Below are 16,323 nucleotides of genomic sequence, written 5' to 3'. Positions count from 1 at the left end.
TCGGGAGATGGGACAATAAGGACACAGAGAGACACGGACTCACACAGAGAGACACGCGGAGAGACACGCGGAGAGACGGGGAGTTGGGAGACGAAACGATACGGAGACACAGAAAGACACGGAGAAACACACAGAGAGACGCGCGGAGACACGGGGGAGTCGGGAGACGGGACAATAGGGAGACAGAGAGACACGGACTCACGCGGAGAGACACGCGGAGAGACACACGAAGAGACACGCTGAGAGACACGCGGAGAGACACGCGGAGAGACACGCGGAGAGACACGCGGAGAGACGCGCGGAAAGACACGCGGAGACACGTGGGAGTCGGGAGACGAAACGATACGGAGACACAGAGAGACACGGACTCACGCGGAGAGACACGCGGAGAGACACGCGGAGACACGGAGGAGTTTGGAGACGGGACAATAGGGAGACACAGAGAGACACGGACTCACACGGAGAGACACGCGGAGGGACACGTGGAGACACGGGAGATTTGGGAGACGAAACGATACGGAGACACATAGAGACATGGACTCACGCAGAGAGACACGAGGGAGTTGGGAGATACGGAGATACAGAGAGACACGGACACACGCGGAGAGACACGCGGAGAGACGCGTGGAGAGACACGTGGAGACACGGGGGATTTGGGAGACGAAACGATACGGAGACACATAGAGACATGGACTCACGCAGAGAGACACGGGGGAGTTGGGAGATACGGAGACACAGAGAGACACACGGAGAGACACACAGAGAGACACGTGTAGTAGTGTGTAGTAGTGAGTGTGTAGTAAACACGCACACACGTGCTAGTTTAAACTCCGACTGCCATCCTACCCGCCAACCGTGCACCACGATCACGCGCGCGGACACCGCGCGGCACGCACAACGGAGCCCCTTTGTCACTCCACTGCTGGATGAGAAGCTTACGCTTAGTTCTTTCGGTAGAGTCACCATGTAGGTAAAAATGAAATTAAAATTAATAAAAATAAAAAATTAAATCACGACGTTTCGGAGGCAACACAAGTCTCCGTCATCAGGTGGGACCGTCACAGCCAGATTTGCTGCATCAAGTGAGGGAGGGATTAAAGATGCAAGCTCTTAAGTACCATGATAATTGTTTTTTACCCTTCTATCTGGCAACAAAACTGACACCTTTTTACAAGGAGTCATGTTTGCATTGACCGCAATACCTGCAGTCATAATGCAAACAAAAGACACAACTCTGATAATGTATGTGCACTGTCCTTGAAGTTGATTGTTCCACACCCGAGACAGCTTTCCTTAGAGCCTAGTCTCACATGGTGTTGGACCAGATGACGCCAAAAGGCGCACAACTCAAAGACAATGCATCATCAGAGTATGAGAGCTCGGGGTAAGCATTTACACCATTGGAACCTCATTTGCCAGTAAAAAAATATGATAATTGGTTTTTTACCCTTCTATCTGGCAACAAAACTGACACCTTTTTACAAGAAGTCATGTTTGCATAGACCGCAATACCTGCAGTCATAATACAAACAAAAGAACATAACTCTGATAATGTATGCACTGTCCTTGAAGTTGATTGGTCCACACCCGAGACAGCTTTCCTTAGAGCCTAGTCTCTTGCATCTTGAATCCCTGCCTCACTTGATGCAGCAAATTCAGCTGTGACGGTCCCACCTGATGACGGAAGCTTGTGTTGCCTCCGAAACGTCGTGATTTATTATTTTATTTTTATTAATTTTAATTTCATTTTGTTTTACCTACGTGACTTTACCGAAAGAGCTAAGAGTATGAATCCTTGCAGTCACGAAAGCTTCAAATCTGGATGAGAATCTCTCTGAGCGGTGGCGCAGCGGTGAGCGCAGCGCTACGAACCCGGCGACCCGAGTTCGATTCCCGCTCGCGGCTATACCAACACCACCGGTGACGGTTATCTGAACCGTTCCCGGGCCTCGCCTAGGTCGACTCAGCCTTAAATGAGTTTTTCGTTGAGGTGTGCAAAAACATCGCCACACAAGCACTTGCCCCAGGAATCCCCAAAGGCTGTCAGGGGCATCTTTGTCTTGTTTGTGTGTTCCTTAGTTTGTCTGTGCATGTGTGTGTGCGTGTCTATGTAGTGAAGGCGTGTGTATGTCTGTCTGTGTGTCAGCGTGACGGCGTGTCTTACTTGGGTAGCGTCTTAAGGTGATTTTCCCTTAGCTCCAAGATCTGTAATTTGGCCAGCCTGCACACACACAGATACATACACCGGTAAAAACACACACACACACACACGTACGTACACCGGTAAATAAACACGCACATACACAAGTAAACACACACACAGATACATACACCAGTAAATGTACACACACACACGTACACCAGTAAACACACACGCACGTACACCAGTGAACACACACACAGATACATACACCAGTAAATATACACACACACACGTACACCAGTAAACACACACGCACGTGCACCAGTGAACACACACACAAATACATACACCAGTAAATGTACACACACACACGTACACCAGTAAACACACACGCACGTACACCAGTGAACACACACACAATACATACACCAGTAAATGTACACACACACACGTACACCAGTAAACACACACGCACGTACACCAGTGAACACACACACAGATACATACACCAGTAAATGTACACACACACACGTACACCAGTAAACCACACGCACGTACACCAGTGAACACACACACAGATACATACACCAGTAAATGTACACACACACACGTACACCAGTAAACACACACACGTACACCAGTAAACACACACACGTACACCAGTAAAGATCCCCCGTATAGCCTGAACAGACTTGTGGGGCAAGTGCTGTCAGCGAGTAGTACCTATGAAGGACGGCACGACACAAGAGGGGGTGGGTGGCCAGCACCACGGCTGTGACCACCTTTGTCTCCCCAGTGGCGATGTTTACTACACACCGCACCAGGTACTCATTTGAGGCCGAATCGACCTAGGGGAGGCGCAGGACCGGTTCAGATAATCGTCACCGGTGGCGTTGGTGGCCGTGAGCGGGAATGGAACTCGGGTCGCCGGGTTCGTAGCGCAGCGTAGCGCTAGCCGCTGCACTGCCGCTCCACCCTAGTTTTTGTTTAGTTCATTTTGTTAGTTTCGTTAGTTCATTCGCGTTGTAGGTTTTGTTATTTTTATTAGATTCGTTTGTTTCGTGAGTTTCGCAAGTGTTGTTAGTTTTTTTGTTAGTTTCATGAGTTTCGTTAGTTGCGTTAATTGTGTTACTTTCGGTAGTTTCGTGAGTTTCGTTAGGTGTGTTAGTAGCGTTAGTTTCATTAGTTTCATTAGTTACGTTAGTTGCGTTACTTTCGGTAGTTTCGTGAGTTTCGTTAGATGCGTTAGTAGTGCGAGTATCGTTAGTTGCGTTAATTTCGTTAATTGTGTTAGTTTCATTCGTTTCATTCGTTTTATAAGTTTCGTTATTTTCGTCAGTTTCGTCAGTTTTGTAAGTTTTTTAGTTTCGCTAGTTTTGTTAGCGTCGTTCGTTTCGTCAGCTTCACTAGTTTTTTTAGTTTCGTTAGTTTCGTAAGTTTTGTTAGTTTTGTAAGTTTCAACCAAGCCCTCTGATTGGTGCAGGGAGGCCTCAAAGACGATTGGTCAGGATTAAAAAATCAAAAGGTTCAAATCTGGATGGTGATTTTAAAGTTGCGTAGCTCCGGTGGCTTCCTAACGTCGGAAGGAAGAGCGTTCCAGACGGCCGCAGAAGCGCATCCGAACGTGCCGCGCGATAATGCGGCGACCCCCGTATTTGTTCGATGGCTTAGCCAAAAACCGCTGCTGTTGCTGCGAGCATAATCGGAGTTGGCGTGATGACGTTTTCGTGCTCCTCGACGAGATCACCAATGCATTGTGGGTTCACTTGTGGCAAGCAATGTGCGTGTAGTTTACACGCGAGAAGAATCTCGCGTCTTCTTTGAACGCTGGGGAGCCGGACAAGCCCCTCTCTGTACCAGCGTGGACGGCACCTCGTGGTGTTCACCTTCTGAAGCGCTCACTCGTCACCGTGGCGTGCGCGATGACCACAGCCACCACCACAACCACCACCACCACAATCATCACCACCACCACCACCACAACCACCACAACCACCACCACCACTACAACCACCACCACAACCACTACCACCATCACTACAACCACCACCACAACCACCACCACGTGACTTTTCTTTCGTGTTGTGCGCGGGGCTTTTAGCGCCATGACAGCGCGTGGATTTGTAGCGTTTATTTTCATTTGTGTTGCTGGTGACTTTTTGTGTTTCGTATCGAAATCGCCTCCAGTGCTTTTGCTGCTGGCGGCAATAAAAGTTGTTTGGAAGTCAAAAGTCTGTCTGAACAATTACACGATCTCTCCTCCTGTCTCTCTCTCTTCTATCTCACGTCTCAATGTCTCTCTGTATGCTTAGACTCTCTCTCTCCCCCACTCTCCAACCACCCACCACTCCTGCTCTCTCTCTCTCTCTGGCTACATCTCTCTCTCTCTCTCTTTTTTACGATCAGTGGAAACAAGAAGATGCTCGGTGTAGTCGGCACTTTGCTTCGTTCATCATTTCGTAATTTTTTTTTATAACTTTGCTTTATGTAACTTCCCACCTCTCGCTCACTCTCTCGGTCACTCTCTCGCTCGCTCTCATCGCTCGCTCGCTCCTCTCGCTCACTCTCTCGCTCACTTCTCGCTCGCTCTCTCGCATCGCTCTCTCGCTCGCTCACTCGCTCGCTCTCTCGCTCGCTCACTCTCTTGCTCACTCTTTCGCTCACTCTCTCGCTCACTCTCTCGCTCACTTCTCGCTCACTCTCTCGCTCGCTCACTCTCTCGCTCTCTCTCTCGCTCACTCTCTCGCTCACTCTCTCGCTCACTCTTTCGCTCACTCTCTCGCTCACTCTCTCGCTCACTCTCTCGCTCACTCTTTCGCTCACTCTCTCGGTCACTCTTTCGCTCATTCTCTCGCTCACTCTCTCGCTCACTCTCTCGCTCACTCTCTCGCTCACTCTTTCGCTCACTCTCTCGCTCACTCTCTCGCTCACTCTCTCGCTCACTCTCTCTCTCACCCTCCGCTCTCCCCATCACGTCTCGTCAAGACCACGGTTTATTCTGGGAAAGAACAACGCGGCTCTCGGTTGCACGGTCTATATCGGGAAATGGTGATCGCTGGCGTGCGTGCCGAGTTCGATTCCCGCTCACGGCCAACACCGGTGACGATTGTTTCACAGGGATCTGGTCCTCACCCTAGGTCGACTCGGCCTCAATGCGTACCTGGTGCGGTGGTGTAGCAAACATCGCCACCGGGGGAGACAAAGGCGGTTACTAGCCACCCACTCCCCCATCTGCCGTGCAGGCCTTCATAGGTGCCACTCGCGAACAGCACTTGCCCCAGCAGCCTGTTAAGGCTGTACGGGAGACCTTTGTATTTCTGTTTAAGTGTGATCGGTAACCCGAGTTCGATTCCCGCTCACGGCCAACACCGGTGACTATTGTCCGACCCGGATCTGGGCCTCACCTACGTCGACTGGGCCTCAAATGAGTAGCTGGCATTTAGTAAACATCGCCACTGAGGGAGACAAAGGCGGTCAGGCGTGGTGCTGGCCACCCCCCCCCCCCCCCCGTGTGCCACAGTGCCGGCCTTCATAGGTTGCTCGATGCTCGCTAACAGCACTTGCCCCGACAGTCTGCGTAGGCTACACGGGGATGGGGGGATCTTTATCTTTGTTATGTGTGTGTGTGTGTGCGTGTGTGTGCGTGTGCAGTGCGTGTGTGTGTGCGCGTGTGCGTGTGTGCGTGTGTGTGTGTGCGCGTGTGTGCATGTGCGTGTGTGTGTGTGTGCATGTGCGTGGTGCTGGCCACCCACCCCCTCGTGTACCGTTCCGGCCTTCATAGGTGCTCGCTAACAGCACTTGCCCCTACAGTCTGTTCAGGCTATACGGGGGGTCTTTATCTTTGTGCGTGTGCGTGCGCGCGCGTGTGTGCGTGCGTGCGCGTGTGTGCGTGTGTGTGCGTGCGCGCGCGTGTGTGCGTGCGTGTGCGTGTTTACCTGCCAAAGTTGCCGGGCAGCGCTTCGAGGAAGGCATCATTCAGATAGAGCTGGGTCAGGTTTAGGAGCTGAGTGAACCCTTCTGGCAACCTGCACACAGAGACAGAGGTCCTCCGTAACACTTACCAGCAGGGGCGGTTTCTTCATTAGGGCGATTGGGCGACGCACCACCAATGTCATTCAACCACAGAGTCACGCTAGCCGTCACTGTGCCTCTGGATATAGTCCAATCAGCGTCATGCTACGTTCTGTGGAGTACCGCCTCTTTTTGGGCGATTTCACTCCGGCTGAGAATCGCTCCGATTTGCCCCATAGACTTACATTCAAAGATGTTTTTTTCGAACGGCGGGCGTTGCAATGCATTCTCTATGGCTTCCGGGAGGGCTCGCCCTAACGTGCTTACGTCATCATACGTGCTTACGTCATCATACGTAAGCACGTTTCATCCAACAATATAATTGTGGCCACCTAGTGGAATCTTTAATAAAATAAACTTGAGTGGATTGTATTAATAGTGAGTATAGAAACAAACAAGATGTATTGTAAGAGTCACTTTATTTTTCATCAATATTAAAGAAGTGAAGTTGCCTTTACATGCTTAAGCTGTCATTTTATCCATTGCATGGGTGGACCTTATCCTTATCAATCATCCAGACATTTGCCCCCCCTGAGAGATTTTGCAGGAGCCGCCACTGCTTACCACGTAGCAGGACTCTCACGGCCAACATCATCCATAATACAGGTTGTTTTGGGGGGGGGTTTAGATCACGTGATCATATAATTGTGCCGTTAAACCCGCCGCCACCCGACGCAGCCAATCAGCAATGGGTTTGTCACGTGAACAGGACGTGGTCAATTCGTGACGAGCACAGCGGCACACAGACCGTGTGTTCTTCTTGGTTCTTTCTGTAAAGTCACGTAGAAGGGAAGTAATAAAATAATAAAAAGAAAACATAATAAACATTGTATTATATTATTATTTTATTATGTTTTATTTATTATATTATTATATTATATTATTATGTTATATTTTTATTATTTAATTACTTCCCTTCTACGTGACTTTACCGAAAGAACCAAGAAGATGAATCCCTGCAGTCACGAAAGCTTTAAATCGAGATTGTGTGTTGGAGAGCGAAGCCGCAACATTTACAATCTGAGCACGACGTTTTCGCCGGCAATTGGCAACCGGCTTCATCAGGCGACAGCCAGATTAGTGGAGAAATCCTCCCGATTCCTTCCTTAGATAGAGGGGTAGATGTGTTGACGTCACTTGTGAGCACTTCCTGTGCGAAGTGGCGGTGGGGAGATTAACGAATGCATAGCAATGACTATGGGTATCCATTGCCGGTTGCGTTGTTTGTATGGCAATTAACAGACATTATGCATAGCACCACGCCCGCTCGACCGCCTTTGTCTCCCCCAGTGGCGATGTTTACTACACCGCACCAAGTACCCATTTGAAGCTGAGTCGACCTAGGGGAGGCACCAGGACCAGTTAAAATAATCGTGACTGGTGTTGGCCGTGAGCGGGAATCGAACTCGGGTGGCCGGGTTCTTAGTGCGGCGTAGCGCTAACCAGGGTGTATGTGTGCGCGTGTGCGCGTGCACGTGTGTGAGAGTGCGTGGATGCGCGTGTGTGCGACTGCGTGCGTATGTGAGTACACGTGTGTGTGCGAGCATGTGCGTGTGTGTGAGTGCATGCGTGTATTCGAGTGCACGTGTGTGCGCGCATGTGCTAGTGCGTGAGTGCGTGTGCTAGTGCATGCGCGTGTGTGCGTGTGTGTGTGTGCGTGTGGTAGTGTGTGTTTGTGCGTGTGTGTACGTGTGCGCGTGTACGCGTGTGTGCAAGTGCGTGTGTGCGAGTGCATGCACGTGAGCGTGTTCGAAGTCATGCGTGTGTGCGTGTGAGCGTGCGTGTGTGCCAGTGCATGTGTGTGCGCGTGTGTTAGTGCATGCATGCGTGTGTGCGTGTGCTAGTGTGCGTGTGCTAGTGTGAATGCGTGTGTGTGTGAGTGCGTGTGTGTGTGCGTGCGCATGTGTGCGTGCGTGTGTGTGTGAACTCACTTGCTAATGGGGTTCACGCTCGCTTCTAACACAGACAGGCACTTGCAACAGCGGATGTTCTCCGGGAATTCTTGAATGCCTGGGTGCGCAAAGACAAAGATCCCCGCCCCGATTATAGCCGCAGCAGGCTGCTGGGGCAAGTGCTGGTAGCGAACAGAACACCTTACGCCACATCTCATCGCAAACATTCGAAGGGCGCCCCCATCGGCAGCTGTCTCTGCGTGGCGACCCGGCACCTTGCTAACGAGCGGGCATCAGTCTGCCAGTCGGGGGGCTGCAGTTGTTACTATGCACAGTGGTTGGGTCGCCACGGTGGCGAGATGTTAACTACCTCGCCTGGTACACAGGAGGTCGTGGGTTCGATCCCAGACCCTACGAGATGTTAACTACCTCGCCTGGTACACAGGAGGTCGTGGGTTCGATCCCAGACCCTACGAGATGTAAACTACCTTGGCTGGTACGCAGGAGGTCGTGGGTTCGATCCCAGACCCTGTGAGATGTTAACTACCTCGCCTGGTGTACAGAAGGTCGTGGGTTCGATCCCAGACCCTGTGAGATGTTAACTACCTCGCCTGGTGTACAGGAGGGCGTGGGTTCGATCCCAGACCCTGTGAGATGTTAACTACCTCGCCTGGTACGCAGGAGATCGTAGATTCGATCCCAGACCCTGATGAGATGTTAACTGCCTCGCCTGGTACGCAGGAGGTCGTGGGTTCGATCCCAGACCCTACGAGATGTTAACTACCTCGCCTGGTACACAGGAGGTCGTGGGTTCGATCCCAGACCCTGTGAGATGTTAACTACCTCGCCTGGTACACAGGAGGTCGTGGGTTCGATCCCAGACCCTGTGAGATGTTAGCTACCTCGCCTGGTACACAGGAGGTCGTGGGTTCGATCCCAGACCCTGATGAGATGTTAACTACCTCGCCTGGTACGCAGGAGGTCGTGGATTCGATCCCAGACCCTACGAGATGTTAACTACCTCGCCTGGTACGCAGGAGGTCGTGGGTTCGATTCCAGACCCTACGAGATGTTAACAACCTCGCCTGGTACGCAGGAGGTCGTGGATTCGATCCCAGACCCTGTGAGATGTTAACTACCTCGCCTGGTACGCAGGAGGTAGTGGGTTCGATCCCAGACCTTGATGAGATGTTAACTACCTCGCCTGGTGTGCAGGAGGTCGTGGGTTCGATCTCAGACCCTACGAGATGTTAACTACCTCGCCTGGTGTGCAGGAGGTCGTGGGTTCGATCCCAGACCCTGTGAGATGTTAACTACCTCGCCTGGTACACAGGAGGTCGTAGATTCGATCCCAAACCCTGATTAGATGTTAACAACCTCGCCTGGTGTACAGGAGGTCGTAGATTCAATCCCAGACCCTGATGAGATGTTAGCTACCTCACCTGGTATACAGGAAATCGTAGATCCCAGACCCTGATGAGATGTTAACTACCTCGCCAGGTACACAGGAGGTCGTGGGTTCGATCTCAGACCCTACGAGATGTTAACCACCTCGCCTGGTGTGCAGGAGGTCGTGGGTTCGATCTCAGACCCTACGAGATGTAAACTACTTCGCCTGGTACACAGGAGGTCGTGGGTTCGATCCCAGACCCTGTGAGATGTTAACCACCTCGCCTGGTGTACAGGAGGTCGTAGATTCGATCCCAGAACCTGATGAGATGTTAACTACCTCGGCTGGTACACAGGCGTTCGTGGGTTCGATCCCAGACCCTACGAGATGTTAACTACCTCGCCTGGTACGCAGGAGGGCGTGGGTTCGATCCCAGACCCTGTGAGATGTTAACTACCTCGCCTGGTATACAGGAGGTCGTGGGTTCGATCTCAGACCCTACGAGATGTTAACTACCTCCCCTGGTATGCAGGAGGTCGTGGGTTCGATCCCAGACCCTGTGAGATGTTAACTACCTCGCCAGGTACACAGGAGGTCGTGGGTTCGATCCCAGACCCTACGAGATGTTAACTACCTTGCCTGGGACGCAGGAGGTCGTGGGTTCGATCCCAGACCCTGTGATATGTTAACTACCTCGCCTGGTATACAGGAGATCGTAGATTCGATCGCAGACCCTACGATATGTTAACTACCTCGCCTGGTACGCAGGAGGGCGTGGGTTCGATCCCAGACCCTACGAGATGTTAACTACCTCGCCTGGTACGCAGGAGGTCGTGGATTCGATCCCAGACCCTGTGAGATGTTAACTACCCCGCCTGGTACGCAGGAGGTCGTGGGTTCGATCCCAGACCCTGTGAGATGTTAACTACCTCGCCTGGTACACAGGAGGTCGTGGGTTCGATCTCAGACCCTGTGAGATGTTAACTACCTCGCCTGGTGTACAGGAGATCGTAGATTCGATCCCAGACCCTTTGAGATGTTAACTACCTCGCCTGGTACACAGGAGATCGTAGATTCCAGACCCTGATGAGATGTTAACTACCTCGCCTGGTACCCAGGAGGTCGTGGGTTCGATCCCAGACCCTACGAGATGTTAACTACCTCGCCTGGTACGCAGGAGGTCGTGAGTTCGATCCCAGATCCTGTGAGATGTTAGCTACCTCACCTGGTATACAGGAAATCGTAGATCCCAGACCCTACGAGATGTTAACTACCTCGCCTGGTACGCAGAAGGTCGTGGGTTCGATCCCAGACCCTGTGAGATGTTAGCTACCTCGCCCGGTATACAGGAAGTCAGCGGATTCGATTCAGACTCTGACGATGCCTGCTGCTGTATATTTGGAGTTTGCGGTGTCTCTCTCTCTCCCCGTGGTCGCGTGGATTTTTCTCCCAATCCTCCGGTTTTTTCGCCTCCACATTTAGAATCGCGCGCTCAGAGTATGTGGCTACTTTTCGATTTAAAGCTTTTGTGACGGCAGGGATTCATCTTCTTGGTTCTTTCGGTAAAGTCACGTAGAAGGGAAGTAATAAAATAATAAAAATAAAACATAATACAATAATTCTCACGACGTTTCGGCCACAACGCAAGCAGCCGTCCTCAGGTGAAGACCAGACGCTGTCTTCCCGACAGACCTGGTCTTCACCTGAGGACGGCTGCTTGCGTTGTGGCCGAAACGTCGTGAGAATTATTGTATTCTGTTTTATTTTTATTATTTTATTACTTCCCTTCTACGTGACTTTACCGAAAGAACCAAGAAGATATGCGGCCACTGCTATAAATATTCACTTGATGACGACAAGCCACTTCGTAGCGAGCCATCATCAAGTGATGGGCGGTTCGCTTCTCTGGAAAAAATGCTCCATAAGCTCAGTGGGGCCTTACCTGGTAAAAAATAATTAATATTTAATCAAACTTTTTTTAAAAACACGCTTTAATGAAATGTACCGCACTAGTAATGGCAGAACTCCACGACTCCAGAAAGTGGCCCCGAAGCTTGCCACAGCGTAAGGTGCCGTGGTGATTTTCAGCCAACGTGAGTTGAGCGTGGACAATTTAGACCCGAGCCGAAACATAATTTCTAAAAAATAGTGCTTAAAAATATAGATTTTTTTAAATTTTATGATGGAATATAGCATTGTCATCAGTATGACGTTCGTATACCAAGTTTGCAGTAGATACGACATTGGAAAGTAGCTTAAAATCGAGTTACAAGATTTGAGGACTACGACAACAGACAGAGTTGAGGATACAACAGACAGAGTGAGTTAAATAAAAGCGTGTAAAATAGAAGATAGTCAAATAGTTTATAGTTTCAATTTGTGGGCTCGCCTAGGGCACCCCCAGTGGCAGCTCGCCCTGTGAGGCACAAGGCGAGCGGGCACCTGGCCCGTCGCAACGCCGCACCCACAATACCCCACCCACAATGCCCCACCCACAATGCCCCCCCACAATGCCCCCCCCCACAATGCCCCACCCACAATGCCCCACCCACAATACCCCACCCACAATGCCCGCCCACGATACCCCGCCCACTATGCCCCACCCACGATGCCCCACCCACTATGCCCCACCTACAACACCCCACCCACAATGCCCCACCCACGTTGCCCCACCCACTATACCCCACCCACGATGCCCCACCCACAATGCCCCACCCACGTTGCCCCACCGTTCTTGCTGATGTCCAACTCCCGCAGGTTGCTGAGTCCGGCGATGGCAGGCGGGAGGGACGAGAGGTCGTTGTCCGGCACGCTCAGCTTGCGCAGGGCCTGGCAGCTGAACAGTTGCTGTGGGAAGTAGCGGCACCAGCAGCAGCAGCAGACAGACAGACAGACGTAGAGACAGACGTACAGACGTACAGACAGATGTACAGACAGACGTACAGATGTACAGACAGACGTACAGACAAACGTACAGACAGACGTACAGACGTACAGACAGACGTACAGACGTACAGACAGACGTACAGACAGACGTACAGACAGACGTACAGACAGACGTACAGACGTACAGACAGACGTACAGACAGATGTACAGACAGACGTACAGACAGACGTACAGACAGATGTACAGACAGACGTACAGACGTACAGACAGACGTACAGACGTACAGACAGACGTACAGACGTACAGACAGACGTACAGACAAACGTACAGACAGACGTACAGACAAGCGTACAGACAGACGTACAGACAGACGTACAGACAGACGTACAGACAGACAGACAGACGTACAGACAGACGTACAGACAGACGTACAGACAAGCGTACAGACAGACTTACAGACAGACGTACAGACAGACAGACAGACGTACAGACAGACGTACAGACATGCGGCGCGCGTCACTACAAGCCATCCACTCTCTCTCTCTGAGTCGTCCATTCTCTCTCTCTGAGTCGTCCACTCTCTCTCTCTGAGTCGTCCACTCTCTCTCGCTGAGTCGTCCACTCTCTCTGAGGCATCCACTCTCTCTCTGAGTCATCCTCTCTCTCTCTCTCTCTAAGTCGTCCACTCTATCTCTGAGTCGTCCACTCTCTCTTCGAGTCGTCCACTCTATCTCTGAGTCGTCCACTATCTCTTCGAGTCATCCACTCCCTCTCCCTGAGTCGCCCTCTCTCTCTCTGAGTCGTCCACTCTCTCTCTCTCTGAGTCGTCCTCTCTCTCTCTGAGTCGTCCACTCTCTCTGAGTCATCCACTCTCTCTCTCTGAGTCGTCCACTCTCTCTCTCTCTCTCTGAGTCGTCCTCTCTCTCTCTCTGAGTCGTCCTCTCTCTCTCTGAGTCGTCCACTCTCTCTCTCTCTGAGTCATCCTCTCTCTCTCTCTAAGTTGTCCACTCTATCTCTGAGTCGTCCACTATCTCTTCGAGTCATCCACTCCCTCTCTCTGAGTCGTTCACTCTCTCTCTCTCCGAGTCGTCCACTCTCTGAGTGAGCGTGCGAGTGTGCGAGTCAGGGAATGAGCGAGTGAGCGGAAAAAATGAGCGAGTGGGCGATCGAGCGAGCGAGTGAGAGGACGAGCGAGCGAGTGAGAGGTCGAACGAGCGAGTGAAGCGAGGCCGTAGCCATTGAGTCAACATTGGGGGGGACCAGATCTTTCAGTGGCTCTGGGGTCCCCGTCCCCCCAGAAAAAATCTAAATTTTAAAACTAATTTCCTGCCTAAAATATTAAAAAATTCACCAACACATGGGATGGACTTTTCATTTATTTTTAACAATAATGTCTAATAGTGTTTCGTATTACAATGCTCTGCTTTTACTTTTTTTTTTACCATTTCTTGCTTCATTGTATGTAATGTTTGAGATTAGGGATTGATAAAGTACAACCATGACCGCAATCATATCAACAGAAACCTATGCATTGCTTTATATGAAGACAAGTCCAGATATTGTGGCCAAGGTTTAGCAAATTGTTGTTTTTATTTACACAGCATAGCATTTTTTTTTAAATCTATTTATTAGCAATATATTGGAGGGACATTTTGAGCATATTTGAAAATTGGGGGAAGGGGGGGGATGTGTGTGTCCCAATATCTATTATAATTTCGGCCTTGAAGTGTTGTAAATGAGCGAGCGGGCAAATGAGTGAAGAAAATGAGCGACCGAGCAAATGAGGGAGTGAGCGGGGGGGGCGAGCCGGTGAGCGAGCGAGTGGGCGGGCGAGCAAGCGAGCGAGCGAGCGAGCGAGCGTGCCAATGAGTGAAGAAAATGAGCGAGCGGGCAAATGGGCGAGGCGAGCGGGCGGGCGGGCGAGCCGGTGAGCGAGCGATCGAGCGGGTGGGCGAGCAAGCGAGCGAGCGTGCCAATGAGTGAAGAAAATGAGCGAGCGGGCAAATGAGTGAGCGAGCGGGGGGGCGAGCGGACGAGCAAGCGAGCGAGCGTGCCAATGAGTGCAAAAAACGAACGGGCGCACGAGCGAGCGAGCGAGCGAAGTCAACGAGCGAGCGTGCGGGTGAGCGTGCGGGCGAGCGTGCGTGAGAGCGAGCGAGCGAAGTCAACGAGCGTGTGGGTGAGCTTGCGTGCGAGCGGGCGAGCCACCGACCCGGGGCAGCTCCTCGATCTGGTTGGCGTCCAGGTAGAGCTCCAGGAGGCTGCGCTCGCACGAGAAGACGTCGCGTGGCACCGCGTCGAGGCTGCAGTGCGAGAAGTCGAGCACCGAAGCCGCCCCCCCCTCCTCGTGCTGCGCCCGCAGGCAGCGGCACGACAGCAGCCCGCCCAGCAGCCGCCGCTTGCTGCCCATTGCCTGCAACGTCATCGTCGACGTCATCAGCATCTCTGTCGTCATGTCTGTCGTCATCATCTCTGTCGTCATCATCATCAATATCTCCATCATCTCCCGCCCAGCATCCGAAGCTTGCTGCCCATTGCCTGCAACGTCATCGTCGACGTCATCAGCATCTCTGTCGTCATGTCTGTCGTCAGCATCTCTGTCGTCATCATCATCAATATCTCCATCATCTCCCGCCCAGCATCCGAAGCTTGCTGCCCATTGCCTGCAACGTCATCGTCGTCATCATCATCTCTGTCGTCATCTCTGTCGTCATCATCTCTGTCGTCATCAGCATCATCAACATCATCATCTCCATCATTTCCCGCCCAGCAGCCGCCGCTTGCTGCCCATTGCCTGCAACGTCATCGTCGACGTCATCATCGTCGTCATCTCTGTCGTCATCATCATCTCTGTCGTCATCATCTCTGTCGTCATCATCATCTCTGTCGTCATCATCTCTGTCATTATCATCATCTCTGTCGTCATCATCAACATCATCAACATCTCCATCATCTCCCGCCCAGCATCCGAAGCTTCCTGCCCATTGCCTGCAACGTCATCGTCGTCGTCATCATCTCTGTCGTCATCTCCATCATCATCAACATCAACATCATCATCTCCATCATCATGTCTGCAACGTCATCGTCAACGTGATCGTCGTCGTCATCATCATCTCTGTCGTCATCATCTCCGTCATCATCATCATCAACATCATCATGTCTGCAAGGTCAATATCATCATCATCTCCACCATCATCTCCATCAACATCATGTCTCCAACATCAACATCATCCTCATCATCTCCATCATTATGTCTGCAACATCATCAGATCCATTATCATGTCTGCAACGTCAATATCATCATCACCATCATCTCCATCATCATCAAAATCGTGTCTCCAACATCAATAGCGTCATCATCAGATTCATCATCATGTCTGCAACATCATCATCTCCATCATCATGTCTGTAATGTCAATATCATCATCTCCACCATCATCTCCACCATCATCTCCATCATCATGTCTGCAACGTCATCGTCAACATGATCGTCATCATCTCTGTCATCATCATCTCCGTCATCATCATCTCCATCATTATGTCTGCAGGGTCAATATCATCATCATCATCTCCACCATCATTTCCATCATCATCAACATCATGTCTCCAACATCAACAGCATCATCATCTCCATCATCATGTCTGCAACATCATCATCTCCATCATTATGTCTGCAACGTCAATATCGTAGTCGTCATCTCGAACATCATCTATCTCCATCATCATCATCATCTCTACCATCATCTCCATCATCATCATTTCCATCATTATTATCATGTCTGCAACGTCAACATCATCATCTCCAACATCATCATCATCAAATACACCGGATACCCATTGTCTGCAACATCATCATCATCTCCATCATAGTCTGCAACATCATCATCATCAGACACACTAGATACCCATTGCCTGCATCATCATCATCATCAATTGAGCA

The 16,323-nt window shown here is 51.1% G+C and overlaps 1 protein-coding gene across 1 annotated transcript; it reads right to left on the bottom strand.

Annotated features, from left to right (window-relative positions):
• Positions 1-2,020: 2,020 nt before the first annotated feature.
• On the bottom strand, positions 2,021-14,793 carry LOC133339636 (leucine-rich repeat-containing protein 7-like). The gene is made up of 5 exons (XM_061547823.1): positions 14,596-14,793; positions 12,226-12,343; positions 8,146-8,224; positions 6,079-6,168; positions 2,021-2,221 (listed from the first exon to the last, which is right to left on the bottom strand). The coding sequence occupies exons 1-5, from the start codon at positions 14,791-14,793 to the stop codon at positions 2,161-2,163; spliced, it is 546 nt and encodes a 181-aa protein (XP_061403807.1). The 3' UTR covers positions 2,021-2,160.
• Positions 14,794-16,323: the final 1,530 nt, after the last annotated feature.

This window comes from Lethenteron reissneri, chromosome 2, assembly GCF_015708825.2.
Source record: "Lethenteron reissneri isolate LAM-NWPU_2019-01 chromosome 2, ASM1570882v1, whole genome shotgun sequence".
NCBI lineage: Eukaryota > Metazoa > Chordata > Hyperoartia > Petromyzontiformes > Petromyzontidae > Lethenteron > Lethenteron reissneri.
Note: the sequence above shows the minus strand (reverse complement) of the source record. Positions and strands in the feature narration are given on the sequence as shown.